The sequence below is a fragment of the Dipodomys ordii genome, unplaced genomic scaffold, assembly GCF_000151885.1.
Source record: "Dipodomys ordii isolate 6190 unplaced genomic scaffold, Dord_2.0 Scaffold1, whole genome shotgun sequence".
In the NCBI taxonomy this organism is placed as follows: Eukaryota; Metazoa; Chordata; class Mammalia; order Rodentia; family Heteromyidae; genus Dipodomys; species Dipodomys ordii.
This window is the reverse complement of record NW_012267217.1, coordinates 34646528-34663954: the sequence shown is the minus strand read 5'-3', so window position 1 is coordinate 34663954 and position 17427 is coordinate 34646528. Positions and strand designations below refer to the sequence as shown.

Below are 17427 nucleotides of genomic sequence, written 5' to 3'. Positions count from 1 at the left end.
CATTAAAATACACATCTAACGGTTCATTTTCCTGACATATGAGTACATTTCTTATCAAGCATTGCAGCCTCTTTCTTTGTTTACCCTTCACAGCCCTTCCCAGCCTCCCCCCGACCCCCCACCAAAGTTGTAAAGTTCGTTTTCGACATGACAACTTGTACTTCTCAATGTTGCAACGGGTCCACCTGTATCCTTAACTTGTTTTTCCCTTCCTCTCCACAAAGGGGGAGGGACATACAGAGCAACAAAGAAATAATCTTATAAATGCATTAGAAACAAATGCATGAAAGAAAAAAAACATTTAAATACATATCTAAGGGTTCATTTTCCTAACATCACCTTATCTGACCTTTTCTGCTTGACTCATACATATACTAGATATTGCAAATAAGGGAAACCATGGGACCTATGTTTCTTTGGGCCTGGCTTACTTCACTTAATATAATTTTTTCCAAGCCTTTCCATTTCCTAACAAATGGGGCAATGTCATTCTTTCTGATGGAGGCATAGAATTCCATTGTGTATATATACCACATTTTCTTGATCCATTCATCTACTGAGGGGCATCTGGGTTGGTTCCATATCTTAGCTATGGTAAATAATGCTGCAATAAACATAGTTGTGTTGGTAGCTTTAGTGTGGTCTTGTTTGTAAACATTTGGGTAAATGCCCAAAAGTGGGATTGCTGGGTCATAGGGAAGCTCTATGTGAAGTCTTTTCAGGAACCTCCATACTACTTTCCAAAGTGGTTGAACAAGTTTACACTCCCACCAACAATGAAGTAAGATTCCCTTCTGTCCACATCCCCTCCAGCATCTGTTGTTATTAGAGTTCTTGATTTTTGCCATTCTAACTGGGGTGAGGTGATATCTCAATGTTGTTTTGATTTGCATTTCTTTTATGGCTAGGGAGGTTGAGCATTTCTTCATGTGTCTATTTTGCCATGTCTCTTAAGGGGAGTGTCAGTTGGCATCATTGTCCAAGAGGCAACCGGAAAGCTTCAAATGCATGTTAGCAGCAAACCCGGATTCATTCATATCAAGAATTTTTACTATGTGATCTCACAGAATACACCCTTTTAATATTATAGAAACTTTTGTTTGAACAAGCTGTGTCATAGAAAGGATATACAATCAGCAAAACTAGTCATGTAATGACAGCCCAATCAAATTTGCAAGGCAGGGAGAGATGTTGAAAATTTTTTGGCTTTTAATTTGAGGGCAGGTTTTCAAACATCATTGCCTTTGCTTCAGGTCAAATGAAGTCATAGTTTGGGCTGGAGGAGACCTTGTTTAAATCGCTTGGACAAGGTTGAATTTGCTGAACCGAACTCTGGATCTAATTCAATTCAAAGAAGAGCATGTAATTACATAACTCTTATCCTTAAACCCAAGAGTAAAAAAAATTAACTACAGTAAAAACTCAAAGAAAATATAAAATTAAAATGAAAACTGTAGGAGATACCGATAGATTAAGTAGAAAAAATATTCATGTTTAAGTCTGGTCTCAATAATTTGTGTAGATTATTATGTAAGTTAATATAACTGCTTCTCAAGTTAGAAAATGTATTTTCAAGCATTGAATCAAAGACAGAATGATGGAGCTATAATAGGATTCATCTTGGTTATATATCTGACTGAGTTCTCCAGGCAATCCATTATTTTATAGTGCATGACTGTTCTGTTTCCATTTATCCAGAGTAATTACTTATAATATACATAGACAATATAAGTTTCTAGCTAATTCAAACTCCTCTTTTTATCTACTTACTGTTAGTTCATCCCTTCATAAAACCATTTACCAAGTCTTCTAACAAATGGCTGGCTTGAAGACCAATTCTTGTTGTATTCCCTGCCTGCCATCTGCTTTAGTAATAGTGAGTCACAAAATGCCTAAAAGCAATTGTGTGAAAGAGACAGAGGGAAAGAAGAGGACATGCGCTGTGAGAAATACGAGTACTAGCCTCAGGCTAACTAAGTGAAAATAGGGCCAAACCGGCTGGCCAGCAGGTGGCTTGCACTTATAATCCTAGCTACTTAGGAGGCTGATATCTGAGGATCTCAGTTTGAAGCCAGCCCTGGCAGGAAAAGTCCATGAGAATCTTATCTCCAATTAAGTACTAAAAAGCCAGAAATAGAGCTGTGGCTCAAGTGGTACAGCACTAGCCTTGAGCAAAAAAAGTTTAGGGACAGTGCCCAGAATCTGAATTCAAGCTCCAGGACCAGCACACATACACACAAAGTGAGAATAGGAATGCTGATTCAACTCAACAGTGAACCCAAGCATCTTGAAACTAAAGTGCATGCTGGGTGTAGGAGAAACCACAGAGCAGACAACATTTGTTTACCATTGTCATGGGATGGTGGATAGTTAGGTTATGGAGGATGCCATTTGTGTGGACTAGCCTGCTCAGCCAATCTATGCAGAACCACTGCTATGCTGCCTCCATGAGGATAATGTGGGATTAAACTGATCTTTACCTAGAGAAAGTTTGAGTCAGGAAGGGGGAAGACAGCATCACCTGTCCTGCTGATGACAGTCACGGAGGGTTTGCTAGGCATGAATACTGCATACCCCAAATCCTCTTATTGGTTCTCTAAGATAGATAAGATCACCGATACTTTATACGTGGGGAAGTGATATTTTCCCCTGTGTGTTGTCATGCTGCCTCTCAGCATATGTTAAGTGCTTGGCCAAGGACTTAGGAGTGTGACGGTCAAGGTCTCCCATAGCTGTACTAGACCCCTGTGGTGTCTTGAGGAAATTCCTTAATCTATCTGAGCCACAGTCTTCTCATCTATAAAGCAGATCACAGATCTGCCTTAGATCTCAGTGTAAATATCAACATCCTGAGAAAGGACCGACTCCCAATAAAGAAAGGCCATGGCTCACTAATACCTCAAGTGAATAGCCTATTCTCCTCACAGTCACTTCATCCCATTTTGTTTTAAATTGTGTCACCATCTGAAGTGATCCCACATGTCGTTTATTCCCACTGGTACTCCCTTTGTCGCCAGAACTAGGCTCCTGGCACGGAGCAGGCATTCAGTATGCACTATGTGAATGAGCAGAGGTCCAGGTAATAGTTGATGAAGATAGGAAGGGAAAAAGAACTGTACTCCTGTCTAATGTTCTTGTAAGCAATTAATTCTACTCGGTTGCCTTAGAAAGAAAATAAATCAAGATAAGTTGGAGAGGTATGAGAAACTTCTGTGTATATGCCAGTATTGGGGCTTGAGTTCAGGGCCTGGGCACTGTCCCTTAGTTTTTTACCAAAGGCTACTGCTCTACCACTTGAGCCACAGCTCCACTTCAGGCTTTGTTTTTTGGCAGCTCATTGGTGATAAGAGTCTCATGGACTTTCCTGTCTTCCTGTTCAGGCTGGCTTTTAATCTGACTTCTCAGATCTGTCTCCAGACAAGCTGGGATTATAGGCATGAGTCACCAGCACCCAAGAAACTTTTCTTTTTTAAAAAACAAGCTAAAGGTTTAGAAATAAATTGAAATTCATCACCCAGTGCAGGATGGTCTATCTAGTGCCTGACCTGGGCTTCAGTGAAAAGAGTAGGCAGGCAAAACCACACACAGCCTCAGAAAATGGAACACTTTGTACAGGTGACAGGTGTGCTTAGAGAAAAGTATAACCAAGAGTCCTCTGAATAGGTGTTTTGGCCTTCAAGCTCATTCCACAAGCATTAACCTCGGAGTGTGTAACATGCACTAATTATGCCTACAAAGGACACCTCTATCTGCCAACTGGCCTGCTGGGTAATGTTTGACATTGTTTGTTTCAGGATTCGGAGAAACGAACTCCGCTTCACGTGGCTGCATTTCTGGGAGATGCAGAGATCATTGAACTCCTCATTCTGTCAGGTAATAACCACTGTGCTGAAAACACAACTGCAGGTAAAAGTTTAAACGACCACTTTATTAGACTGACTACATTAAGCCCCAGAAACATTTTTGTATTGTGCTTATGGAAGTTTATTCAATCGGCAATTTTATTTATAAGCAAAAGGCAGTAATTGTTATAACTATTCCAGTAAAGTCTGGTTGGAAGTCTGATTCCTGTATATTTAATCAGGCCCAATATTTTAGACAAAGTCAGTACATTTGGATATGTTTTGATTTTTTTTAAAAATTATATGAACTACAAAGGCAACAAAAGAAAACTGGTTTATCGTCTACTCAGACACATTGTATATGTACTCCATGTAGTCTGTGTACACTGTAAGTAGATACTGTGTATATCACACTATAGTTGTGTTGTAAGAGTTTGTTCATTGAGTGTGTATACTCAATGTATGTTATAAAACAGCACCATGTTTGCTTGTGGGTATAAGACTGACCCACTCTGTGTCATGAAAGTAGGAAGACAGGGAAGGGAAGGGACCATATCAGTTTCCAAATAGAGCTTCCCTCTGAGTGAGCAAGTTGAGTGAGAAATGTCTTCAAAGGAGGGCATAAAAAGGATGACTACAACTCTGTAAGATGAGTAAATATGATGCACCTGTTCAATCTGGTCTGCACATACTAGTCTTTATGATATTCTTGTTTCTATCCTATGTATTTGAAACATAACAATGGATATTTTTGGGCCAGTCCTGGGGCTTGAACTCAGGACTTGGGCACGGTCCCTGAACTACTTTTGCTCAAGGGTAACACTTGAGTCACAGTATCACTTGTGGCTTTTCCAGTTTATGTGGTACTGTGGAATTGAACCCAGGGCTTCATGCATGCTAGACAAGACTCTACCACCAGCCCATACAATGGATTTTAAAATGCTAATGTGTAGTACCTCTCACCAAACAGGTTTTTCCCTTCAGTGTTTGTAGACAAATCCCTGGAATGACCCGGAGCATGTGAACAAGTGTTATTTTGAGGGCAATAAATATAGACAAACTGTCTATCTTTCTCCTGGTTTTTGTTTGGGGGAAGATTAAAATCTGGAGGAAATTCCTCTGCGGGCTAAAGGCTTATAGTAAAATCTGGGCTTTGTTTGTGGTAGTAAAGGGAACCTGAAGAATTCCAAATAATCAGTGCTAGGTAAGAGCTGATCTGTGTATTTGTGCAGATGAGGACAGCGTGGAAAAGGGATTGCACTGTCATACATGAGCAGAAGTGGAATATCTTAGTTTGGTTGTTGTCCAGTCGTTAAGGTGAGTTTCTCCAGGAAATGCATGTTCCATGCTCTTAAACATTGCATGGAAAGCTAAGGTTAGATTTTTTTTTTTTGGCATTCCTTGTGCTCTTGAGAATAGGCTTTGTGACACATCTAAAGAGGTTCCAGGACTGAGTTACAAACAAACTTCTATTCTTGGGTGTTGGTGCAGACCATGGCTAAGAGCCAGTGCACACCTGGCCAGTTGCCCCGGCAGCTGAAATTTGACCCACAGAAAATGGTAGGCAGAGTCAATGGAGGTGTAAAATAAAGAATTTTGTGATTAGACACCTTATGGTCCCAACTAACTGTACTGTCACGAAAATATTGTTCAGGCTGATCATTCCTTATCTGAAAAGGATCTGAAATGCTCCCAAATCCAAAGCAGTTTGAGTGCCCACATGATGCTGCATGTAGAAAATTACGCACTTGGGGCTGGGAAGGTGGCTCAGTGGTAGAGCGCTTGCCTTGCAAGCCTGAGGCCCTGGGTTCAATTCCTCAGCACCATATAAGCAAAAAGAAAAAGGCCGGAAGTGACGCTGTGGATCAAGTGGTAGAGCGCTAGCCTTGAACTGAAGAGCTGAGGGACAGTGCCCAGGCCCAGAGTTTACAACCGGACCCCCCCCCAAAAAAAAAAAAAAGAGAAAATTACGCACTTGACCTCATATGCTGGCTCACAGTCAAAATAAAAAGGTGCAATAAATGGGGCTGGGAAGGTGGCTCAGTGGTAGAGTGCTTGCCTTGCATTCATGAGGCCCTGGGTTCGATTCCTTAGCACCACATAAGCAGAAAAAGCTGGAAGTGGTGCTGTGGCTCAAGTGGTAGAGCACTAGCCTTGAGCTGAAGAGCTGAGGGACAGTGCCCAGGCCCAGAGTTCAGGCACCATGACTGGCAAAAAAAAAAAAGGTGCAATAAAAATATTGTGTAAATGCCAGATGCTGGTGGCTCACACCTATAATCCTTGCTACTCAGGAGGCTGAGATCTGAGGATCTCAGTTCAAAGACAGCCCAGGCAGGAAAGTCCATGAAACTCTGATCTCCAATAAACCACCAGACAACCAGAAGTGGCATTGTGGCTCAAGTGGTAGAGTGCTTGCTTTGAGCTAAAGAGCTGAGGGACAGCACCCAGGCCTAGAGTTCAAGCCCCACGACTAACCAAACAAAAAAAATTGTGTAAAATTACCTTCAAGCTAAGTGTGCAATGTATGTATGAAACATAAATGAATTTCTTGAGTAGGCTTGATTATATCTACAATATCTTATTAAATGTAACTAGCTATTCAAAATTTCAAAAACAAAAAAAGAAAGGAAAAATCCAAATTCTGAAATACTTCTGGCTTCAGCATTTTGAATGAGGGATGTTTGACTTGTATTAGAAGAGCTCTGAGCAATGCTTGTGTCATGAATATGCATGGTTAAAATTGTGTCCTAGAGCCAAATTTTGTGTGGTTGTTTCTGTCTGAAAGGGAGGGCTGAAGTTGACTTTACGTGAGATCTATGACGGCATGAGGCACTTGATTTCACGTCACGTCCACATGAGTGTAGTGTCTACCAGGCTCTTCTAACTGTGGCTGATTCAGGAAAACCAAGAAAAACTATTGCATACATCTTTTTAAAAAAACAAACAAAAAAATCAATCAGGAAAACAAGGAAGAGCCTTTATGCAAGAGAGAGGAAACAGTAGTGTATTACCTGATTCTTAATCTTTGCTTAAAGGGAGATTTATGTACTTTTAAGAAGTGTGGATGCATGTCTCTTCCTGCTTGTCCTGTTTCTGTATTTTGCCCATTGTTTACTTTGATGACACCAAATACTATCAATGCATAATATTCATATTAAAATACTAGCATAGATAATTTATGTGGGGTTTAAAAAATTGTGACATTTCCATACCATTTATACAATATATTCAATATACTCTCACTTGCTCCATTATTCTCCCTATCTCTTTTTCCTCTTCCTAAAACAATTTCAACAGGCTTCATTTTTCTATTTTCACACATTCAAACAACTACTTGGACCATATCCATCCTCATTAATTCCCCTTGCTAGCCCCACCCCCTCTACTAATATCTCCCATTGCTCCCAACCCCCACCCCAACAGAGCCTGTTTCCCTTCTATGATGCTATTGCATAGATCTTGATCTTGTACACCTGTTTGGTCTTAGAGTTACAGAGCTGTTAATCTCTTAGTATAATTTTGGTTCAACTCACTATGGAATTTTCCTTTCCTCCTTGTCACCTGGCCCCAACAAGTAGGGAATGCCTTAGAGCATAGAAGAGTGTTGGGAATGTTCTAGCAATATTATCCAACTGTGGAACCCAGGGCCAGCTTTTGGAATTCGTATAGCTTTTATTTTCTGTGAAGTTTTTAAAAAATATTTTATAGCCCTAAAGAAATACCATTGCAAGAACATAGTGCTTTCAAATTTGAACACCCTTTAAGGAATCCAACAACACTGTTTTCTGGTTGAATGATAAATGAATTGCTAATGCTTTCCCTGCTGGAAAATAATTTAGCCTTGCCAGAACAAGGCACTGCAGCTGTATTTTCTGTTGTGTTACCTCAAAGCGTGGTGAAATTCCTTACTGATGTGTTCTCCTATTAGTCAGATGGAGGGACCACTGAATACCTCTTAGCAGATAAAAGGACACAAGGTCTTAAGGGTAAATTTTAACCTTACAGGTTATCTCTGTGCATCCAAACTCTGACTTGACTTCTCCCCTGATTCTAGCTCTTCTTTGGAAACTGGCTGAGTTAGGGCTGAGGCCAATGGGGTCAATGAGAATCTATCAGTAGCTGAGAGTTGAGGCCAGGATTGAGATACTAGAAGCAGAGCCCACAGAAGTTCAGGGATAAGCAAGGTTCATTGAGCCCTGTATTGAAGGAGAAAAATGTTCTCCTGTGGGTGTTTGTGAGGTGTAACCACTGAATAAAAGGAATTATTAGGATTTATGCCAACAAACAAGCATCAGTGTAATTTTTCTTCAAAATAATGGTTTTCACTTAAAATGCCTGTTGCCTGAAGAGCTTGTGGTACAGTCTTCCTTTGATCCCCTTATGCATAACAAGATTCATATTCATTCTTTATGGATGGCTTTGATATTTTTCAATGTGATGCAAGAGGGGTGATTAAAAAAGGCAAGGATGGTTTGGATCCACCAATATGGTGCTATTATAAAGTAATAGGCATTTCTGGCAGATGTGTGAACTGGCTTTAAGAGCAACTCCAGACTGTTTGGAACAATTGCTATATATGTGATATCATGTACAAGTACATTGCTTGGAAGGAGAGGGTGCTGCTCCAACGACCTTGGAGAAAAATCAATAGTTTGATTGATTTTATTCTATTATAATTGTATTTCACATGATCTGTCTTCATTTTATTTATTCCAACAATTAAACAGCAAACTTTGGATAAAGCAGCCTTCAGAACTGACTATTTTCTCTGCCCTATAGGGCTGTCCTGTCATTCAACCCACCGTATTTTTTTTCTTTGATGACAAAACTAAGAAACTAGGAATTTTACCTTTGGAGAAGATGCCAGATTTCCTTTCACTCCTGATCTCTTAGGAATGAAATTAAGATGTAGTAGGGATAAGATGAAGAGAGGACTTACTTAATTTGTCATTAGGGTTTGTGCCCGATCACTTTTAGCTGGGTCTTTGTTTCCAAGGAAGCAGTATTAGCCTAGTGATGATTTTCACAAACAAGCTTTAAAATGTTCTTGGGTAAAAAGCATTTTCCTTTAAATCATTAGATGTGCAGTCTGTGTCCTTCTGTGCACAATGGTGCCTGACAGGCAGGTAAATAACATGGAGCTTCTTTTGGAAAAATCAGTTATAAATATTCAATTCAGAGCCTACCTGATGTCTCCCTGAGAGAGATAAATGAGACTTCTCTGAAGTGTTCAGAGGAAGAGGATGGGGAGGGAAGGCAACAGTAGATGCCAGTCATGAAATTGCTCAAATGACTCTGCTTTTGTCATCATGATTTCTGGGGTGGGGAGAGGAGGCTTTGCTGGCAGCTGCCTATTCATCCTTCTAGAGGAGGAGGGTGGCAGCGTGGAGGGCATAGCTGGGCTTGGAAGGAGCCATTCGCTGGATTTCTAATCACATGTCTTTCAGTTTCTCCAGGGACTTGAGGCTGCACCTGAACAAGGCTGCCACTTCACCTCCTCGCATGCTACTCGAAAGGCCCAGCACGCATGGGCTCCTAGTTCTAGAACTTAAAACATTTTAATATTAAAAGCCACATTTGGATTGACATAAAAGTCAACATTTTCAGACTATATAGATGATGATAGTAATAACACTACAGGTTTGTGAATACAAATTTTAAAATAATAGAAAAATAGGAGACATAGGCGAAGAATATGAAAGAAGTCATTCTCAGAACATGAATTTAAAGCAGACAATAACAAGATATTAGGGGATGCCCAACTTTATTATTATTAGACAGAAAAACACAAAAAGACATCATTTTTTCCCTAATCAGATGTGCAGTAATTATTTTAAAACATCTTCATTAAGGTTTTGTTGATAGACAGTGAATTCCATAGATTTTATATATATATATATATATATATATATATATATATATATATAATATAGTTTGATAAGTTTGGACATATATCTATGCATATATATATATATATATATATATTTACACACACACACTATGAAATACTACAGTTGAAGTAATAGATATATCTACACTCCCCAGAATTCTTTGGGTACCTGTGTAGGTTTTGTTTGTTTGCTTGTTTCCTAAGTGAGGGAAAACAGCATGAAATCTACCTATTCTTTTAAAAAAAATCTACCTATTCTTTTAATAGATTTTTAAAGTGTATAATACAATATTATCAATTCAGATTTGTCATATTTTAAGTGACTGGTAATACCAAGTGTTGTTGAATATGTGGGGAAATTAAACAATTTTGCACATTATGAATATATAAATTGGCACACTTTGGAGAATTGAAAATAATTATTAAAATCAAAGGTATCTATTACCCATGATTTATAATGCCATGATTTGAACCTTGTTTAGATAAGGGTTTATCAGAAATAATTAAAATGTTCATCAGCAGAGGAAATGTCTAAAGATGTGGTGTGTTTGTATTGTAACACAGGTAAGCAATGAAAAGGAATAACACATTCTGCAGGTGCTAAACTGGGTAGAAAGTATACAGTATTGTTAGGTGGAACAAGAAAATTCAGTGTGAGTACAATATAAACTAATTTGTGTGAAAACATGTACATGGCAATACATAACAAAATATTATCTAGTTTTTTTTTCTGGTCCTGGACTTGAACTCAGGGCCTGGGCACTGTCTCTGAGCCTCTTTGTGCTTAAGGCTAGCACTCTACCACTTGAGTTACAGCACCACTTCTATTTTTTTTCTGAGTGGTTTATTGGAGAAGTCTCATGGAACTTTTCTGCCCAGGCTGGCTCCAAACTGTGATTCTCAGATCTCAGCCTGAAGATCCATTGGCACCCAGCTTTATGCAATGTTTTAAATGTATAAAACTAGTAACATACTGGGATCAGTATGGTTTTAATTTTGATTTCTTTTATAGTTAAAGAGGTCAAATTCTTCATATATTGATTGATCATTTGTACTTCTACTTTTGAGAATTATCTAATTTTCTAAACCAGAAAAGCTGGCTTTGTAACAATCAACTGCTCCTTCTATTGGATATGAGACATAAGAGAAGAAATCTAAAATTAGTTTTAGGGAGTAGGAATTTTGTTTTCTAGAACCTCTGTACTCATGTTCCCTTGATCAGTGGAGCAAGTACCATGCTTTTTGCTCCCTGTAAATTGAGACACAAATAGAAAGGGGCTGGTATGTAAATACATATGTATATACATATGTATTTACATACATACATACATACATATACATACATATGTATATACATATGTATTTATTGTGCCAATACTAGCATTTGAATTCAGGGCCTGGGCTCTGTTCCTTAGCTTGTTTGCTCAAGGCTGGCACTCTACCACTCTAGCCACTACTTCTCTTCTGCATTTTTGGTGGCTCATTGGAGATAGGAATCACACTGCCCAGGCTGGCTTCAAACCACAATCCTGAGACGTCCGCCTCCTAAGTAACTAGGATTATAGTGCTGAGCTACCAGCACCAGGCTTGTTGGAACCCTGTTAAGCAAGCTGGAGTTAGTAGAATTAGCACTCAGATTATTTTAGTCTTGATAAGCTAAGCAACAAATTCATTGGTAGCTTTCAAACTGCTGAGCACGTTACAATAATGTTGAGCTCTAAGGCGTATTAAAAAAAAAAATGTGTGCCTGGTACCGTGTCCAGCCAACGAAATCAGACAAAAAAGGGCTGTTTTTTTTTCCTGTTTTAGGTATTATCTTCTTGTTTTCTACAATTAATGCTGCTAATAGTATTTGCTCTTCAGTAAAAATAAACAAATTTATGGTTTATTTCATTTTGTTAGTACCTTGAACTAAACTTCTAGGCCACTTTTACCCATGGAAATCTCCTGCTACCTTTTTAAAGTTTTCTATTTTTCCACAGTCAGCCAGCCATGGCCTCCTGGAGATCGATTAGTCAGCCTCTGCCTCCACTTGACTTACTTTCTTAGCTCTTGGCCTCAAGGCACTTCCCCTGTCCTTCCTCTCCCTGGCCCTACTTTCTCATTTCTTTAATCCATGTCTTCACTCTTCATCCTTATGAGCCTCTTGTTTCACTGTCTTAAGTCTAAAATAAATTCATCTTAATGCCTCCACAAAGATATCATTATTCAGTGATTTCCTCCTCTTCTTTTATATAAAATGTATAAAACATTCCATCTCTGTCCAGTAGACTGAACTTGGAACCATAAGAGAGAGGAAGCTCTTACTGAGGGCTTTCTGTATTCAGATAGACTTGGTAGGCTCATTCTCATGGCTATTTATGAGCATGTCCTATCTGTTTCCCCTGAATCCATTCACAGGCAGCTTCTGTTAAGTGATGGTGGTGTGACTTCAGAGAATTGAGTATAAGGGCTCATCTCAGTGTGAACTGGTTGTTCACTTCATGAGTAAACTGGCTCTGGTTCACACTTGTGCCTGTCTGCCCACTCCAGAGCAAGAGGACTGCAAGTAAGCCACACAAGCTTCATGTCCAACAGCTTCATAGAAGACAGCTTCCTTCCTTCCCTCGTTCCTTCCTTCCTTCCTTCCTTGCTTCCTTTTCTCCCTGCCTCCCTCCCCCCTCTCTTCCTTTCTTTCTCTTTCTTTTTCCTTTTTCCTCCCTTCCTCCCTGTGCTGGACCTGTGCTGGTCCTGGGGCTTGAACTCAGGGCTTGGGCACTGTCCCTGAGCTTCTTTCAGTGCTCTAACACTTTGGGTCACAGCTCTGTTTCCGGTTTTTTTTTTCTGTGATTAATTGGAGATAAGAGTCTCTTAGACTTTACTTCCTGGGCTGGATTTGAACTTCCATCCTTAGATCTCAGCCTTTTGAGTAACTAGGATTATAGGTGTGAGCCATTAATGCCTGGTTAAAATGATTTATTTCTACCAAAACATTGGATTAGCTCTAGGGAAATAATTGGGACTTTAAAATAAAACGGATTTATTCTGGTCTCCTTAGCCCAGATAAAATCTTGTTAGGACATGACTGATAAGAAAAGAAAAGAAACTAACATGAAAACAAAACTACTGGTTATATCTGGCAAATGGGAACAAGATACAGCCTTTGCCCAAACAGTAGCAGAAAGCCTCTTGACTGCTTTGCACCTCTAACTTGTGTGATTTGGTTCCAGGAGCCCGTGTAAATGCCAAGGACAACATGTGGCTGACACCACTCCACCGGGCTGTTGCTTCCAGAAGCGAGGTGAGTGACTTCTTTCTTTAGTGTCTACTATCCCTAGAGAAAAGGAATTCTTTCCATTGCATTTGGGATCCTCACTGGTGAGCAAAAGGCTTTGAATGCAGGAGGGTGAGGACAGCTGTGTATTTGCTCATCTTCTGCATGTCAGATGTGTCAGGGACAAGGGTCTGAGGCAGCGGGGAGGGGTCTGAGATGTCTGAGGGAGTTGGAGCTGGACAGCTGGCAGCTTGAGCTTCAGTGAGTTCTTGTTCCGGGGCAGGGGGCAGAAGAGGAAGCAGATCAGTATAATGTCAGAGTTGAATAAATTGGAGGAGGAAACAGGTTCCTGCTTGCTGGAGGAATTCTTGCAGGGGACTTCTCCCCAGAAGAGGTATCAGTGGAGCTGGTCCTTAAAGGATGCACAGGGATTCAGCAGGCCAGGGGAAGGAAGGGAGATAACCTAACTGAGGACAAGAGGTGTGGAAGTGAATGAATGATGACTCAGGTAGATTTAGTGGACTAGTGAAGAGTAGCAGAAGGCAAGTCAGAGACTATGGCATGACAGGTGGCAGAGGGCCTTGTATTCTGTAAGCAGTGTGCAGAGGGCAAAGGTCATGACATGGAGTGATAGCCTCAGATCCTTATTTCTAAAAGACTCATGTGGTGACTGGAGAAAGTGGGTTGTATGGGTGTCCATGAGAGATCAGAAGAGATGGAGAAGGCTGGAACGAAGCACAGAGAAGAGCCAGTGATTTGAAAGCTAGAGATATATCTGACACATTCGGCATCTTGGAGGTTGAGTTAGCAAAGCTAGTGGGTGAAGGGTGATATTGTTGGCTGAGAAGGTGCAGAGCAGGGGAGAGGAGGCCTGGGAGCTAGTTGGCTCTCAGCACACCAAGTCTGGCAAACATGTCACTGAAATGTAAATTCCACGAGGGCAGGGATCTGTGTTTCTTGATTTATCTCAAGCCTAGTATGTTCTAGAACTAAAGTGAATCTGATCTTCAAGAAATTGCTTTTTATTGAATGCTGGAAACTTGAGTGAAGATGACAAATATATGATCACAACCTGTTTATGTCTAGAGCTTGGGGACAGGGAAGAGAATCATGGGAACTATAGGAAATGGATCAACTGGTTCAGCTGGAGAATAAGAGATGGGAAGAGAAGAGCACTGTGGGGATAGGAGCAGGGATGTGAGGAGACTCTGGTGAACATCAGCCTGGTAGCCTGGTCAGAGGAGATACCCACCACCTGCCAGGCATAGACGGTTCTCATTTTGTAGCTACTGGGCATTGGATGAGGACCCTTCATGGGAGGTTTGCCAATTCAAGTTGTCTCTGTGCTTCTGGAGAAGGTGGTACTCTCCATCTACACCTGGGGGCAGAGGGATGAATGCACTGGTGTTGCAAATGCCCATGATTGGCATCAGTGCCAGCTTTTCCTCTTTGGTAACTAGCTATCTGGAAATTTAAAAATATGTATATCCTTCGTAGGTCACAGTATAATGCTCATTGTCTTCCTTGCTGTCTGTGTGATTTGAATGGTTTTTTAAAAAGTGGTTGATTGTATTCACTTTCCAAATAGCCACATTTAATGAAGGACGTAAACAATCCCAAACTGCCTTGCTCAGATACTGAGGAACACAGGTGTTTTCTCAGTTAAAAACAATATACTATACATCTTCTATATACCAGACACCATGCTTTCTGATAAAACTAGAAAGAAAGTAAAATTTGTGATCTCAGGGGCTGGGAAGGTGGCTCAGTGGTAGAGTGCTTGCCTTGCATGCATGAGGCCCTGGTTTCAATTCTTCAGCACCACATAAGCAGAAAAAGCTGGAAATGGCGCTATGGCTCAAGTGTTAGAGTGCTAGCCTTGAGCTGAAGGGCTGAGGGACAGTGTCCAGGCCCAGAGTTCAGGCCCCTCAACCTAAATAAATAAATAAATAAAATTGTGATCTCTGTCCCAAGGGGAAAGACAGTAGCAGCAGATCACTTCAGTACTAGGTGATTTTGCCAAGCAATTTCCATTGCTGCTGATCAGCTAGCTCCAAAAGCTTCACTCCTCAAAACATCCATGTTTCTGTTCACCCTTTTTAACATAACATTAGTGCATTTGAACCCAGTCAGCCCAAGGATGAGTTGATGTTCATGTCTGAGAAAGATATCTCTTGTTTCTCCAAATAACCAGCTCTCTTTGCAGGTTTTCTGGGAGAAGAAAAAAATCTCAGATTCCTTTTGCCAGGAAGCAATTAAATGCAAACAAACCTGAGTTGCAAATACTCATGAGCAGATATGAAACCATGAGGGGGAATGATTTCACATGAATAGCTAGCACAGCAAGTTGGACAGTTTCTTATGGCAAACATAGTCTGTGTTTGTTGTTAAGAGTTGACCATGAAGGAGACATCTGGACTCAGACTCATCCACCGGCCTTCAGAAGCCCTGTATTCAGATTCTTGCTTCATTTGAATTTGGTCCTGTTGCCTGGTCTTATGATTCCCTGACTGATGGAAGAGAGGGAAGTCAGCTTGAGGGAAAAGGACAGAGAAGGTTTGAATTGGTATTTGGCTATTAGCATTTGCTAAAGGGGTCGTCTGGTTTCAGCATGGGAGCTGCCACGTCTGTCTGCTCAGATTGACAGACATGTCTTCCCAACAAAGCCTCCTTGCCTCCCAAGCCTGGCATATGTGGAGTTTTGGGGTTTTGTTTTTTCTTTTTAGATTGCAAATAATTTGGGACCAAACAGCATTGTCTCCTTATCTTCTTTTAAAGACTTCACTGGCCTCATCCTCTTTGTCTCTGGACTGTTCACAAGGCTGTGAAGAAATGAAACTTTTACTGAAATACTAGGGAAATGTATTTTGCAATGCTAGTTGACATAGGCAAATGAGATTGGGGCTGCCAGGGAGAATTCTCTACAGTGTTGTGGTGAACTGCTTCATACTGCTTCCCTGTTCAACTTACTCTTCTTCCTTTTTTTGCTTCTCATTCTTGGAAAAAAAGCAACTATGGGGTAAGGGGTGAACTGAGGGAAACTGAACACATTCTTCCTGGCGCTTAACACATATGGGTTGAAGCTTACTAGGCAAAAGTCTTTGTTAGCTGTGCTGTGGAACCCTCAGCGTTCCAAAGGATGGCCTCTGAGGACATGGAGTTAGGGGCAGACGTCCAGGCCCATTGTGGTGCATGGGCAAAAGCTGCTAGCAGCTGGGCACCAGTGGCTTATGCCTCTGATCTTAGTAACACAGGGCGCTGAGGTCTGATCATTGAGGTTCAAAGCCAGCCTAGGCAGATAAATCTGAGAGACTCCTACCTCCAAACCAGCAAAAAGCCCAGAAGTGGAATGGTGGCCCAATGGTAGAACATGAGACTTGGGCATTAGAGCTAAGAAGAGTGGGACACTCTGAGTACTGTCACACAGATAGAAAAAGAAACATGGCTGGCCTTTCACACATACTCTGCATTGACAGATTGAAAGTAGCTCCAAAGTCTGAATTGCTAAACATTTCATTTCCTCAACTTAGAGGCCATCTTGATTACACAAGTTAAAAATGAGCTGGGTACTGGGGGATCTACTGTAATCCTAGCTACTTTGGAGGCTAGGAATAATAGGATTGTGGTTTAAGACCTCTTCACAACCAATAGCTGGATGCAATGCGGCACGCTTGTCATTCCAAGGTATATGGCAAGCTGAAATTAGGAGGATTTTGGTGTCAGGCTGGCCTAGGTAGAAAAGCCTGTGAGCTCCTATCTCCACCAAAGGAAGCTGGACATGGTAATATGGACCTGCGATTCCAGCAATGATTAGGAAGCCTATAGTAGTAAGATTGTGGCTCAGCCACGTGCCTAAGTGGGAAGGACAATTTTATTCTAAAAATAACCCGTGGAAAACAGGCTTGAGTTCAGACACACTCCCCTCCCCCCTCAATAGTTAAAACGATATCCCATCTTTGGGGAGTAGGACTGTGATATTGTCTTCATGAAAGTGCTGTTATTCTAAGAATTTATGAAGCATTTACTGTGTACTAGATAGAGAGTTAAGGAGCATTTCCGTTTTGCCCTCCATGCCACCATTTGGGACTAGTATTACTGATGGTGGGGAACATGATCTCAGATGTTAAGGATGGAGCCAAAGGTCTCACAGCCAGTAAGGGGCAAAAGGGGGACCAGGGCCCATTTGCTGCACCACCAGGCTGCCTGGTTACCTTGGATCTTGTAAGTGCTTTCTGGATGCTGGTAAAATCAATAAAATGTATCTCATTTTACCTTCTGCAGAGGAGAGTCCCAGGCAAAGAGGATAAGTATTTTATGTCTTAAATTTTCCTCTAAAAAATGTTGCCATTACTGTGGGCTAAATGCAACTAGGCAGGAGGATTAGAAAAATGATTTAGAAGACAAGAAAGATACTGCTTTCTTGACATCTTCATAATTATTGA

General features: G+C 40.8%; 1 protein-coding gene across 2 annotated transcripts in view; it reads left to right on the top strand.

Moving 5' to 3' along the window:
* Ankrd44 (ankyrin repeat domain 44) overlaps positions 1-17427 on the top strand; it is a 188621-nt gene that overhangs the window by 32540 nt on the left and 138654 nt on the right. For both annotated transcript variants that reach the window (XM_013009697.1, XM_013009688.1), the window contains exons 2-3: positions 3795-3873; positions 12942-13012. In XM_013009697.1, the coding sequence (XP_012865151.1) occupies positions 3795-3873; positions 12942-13012 (150 nt within the window). The remainder of the gene's footprint in view (positions 1-3794; positions 3874-12941; positions 13013-17427) is intronic.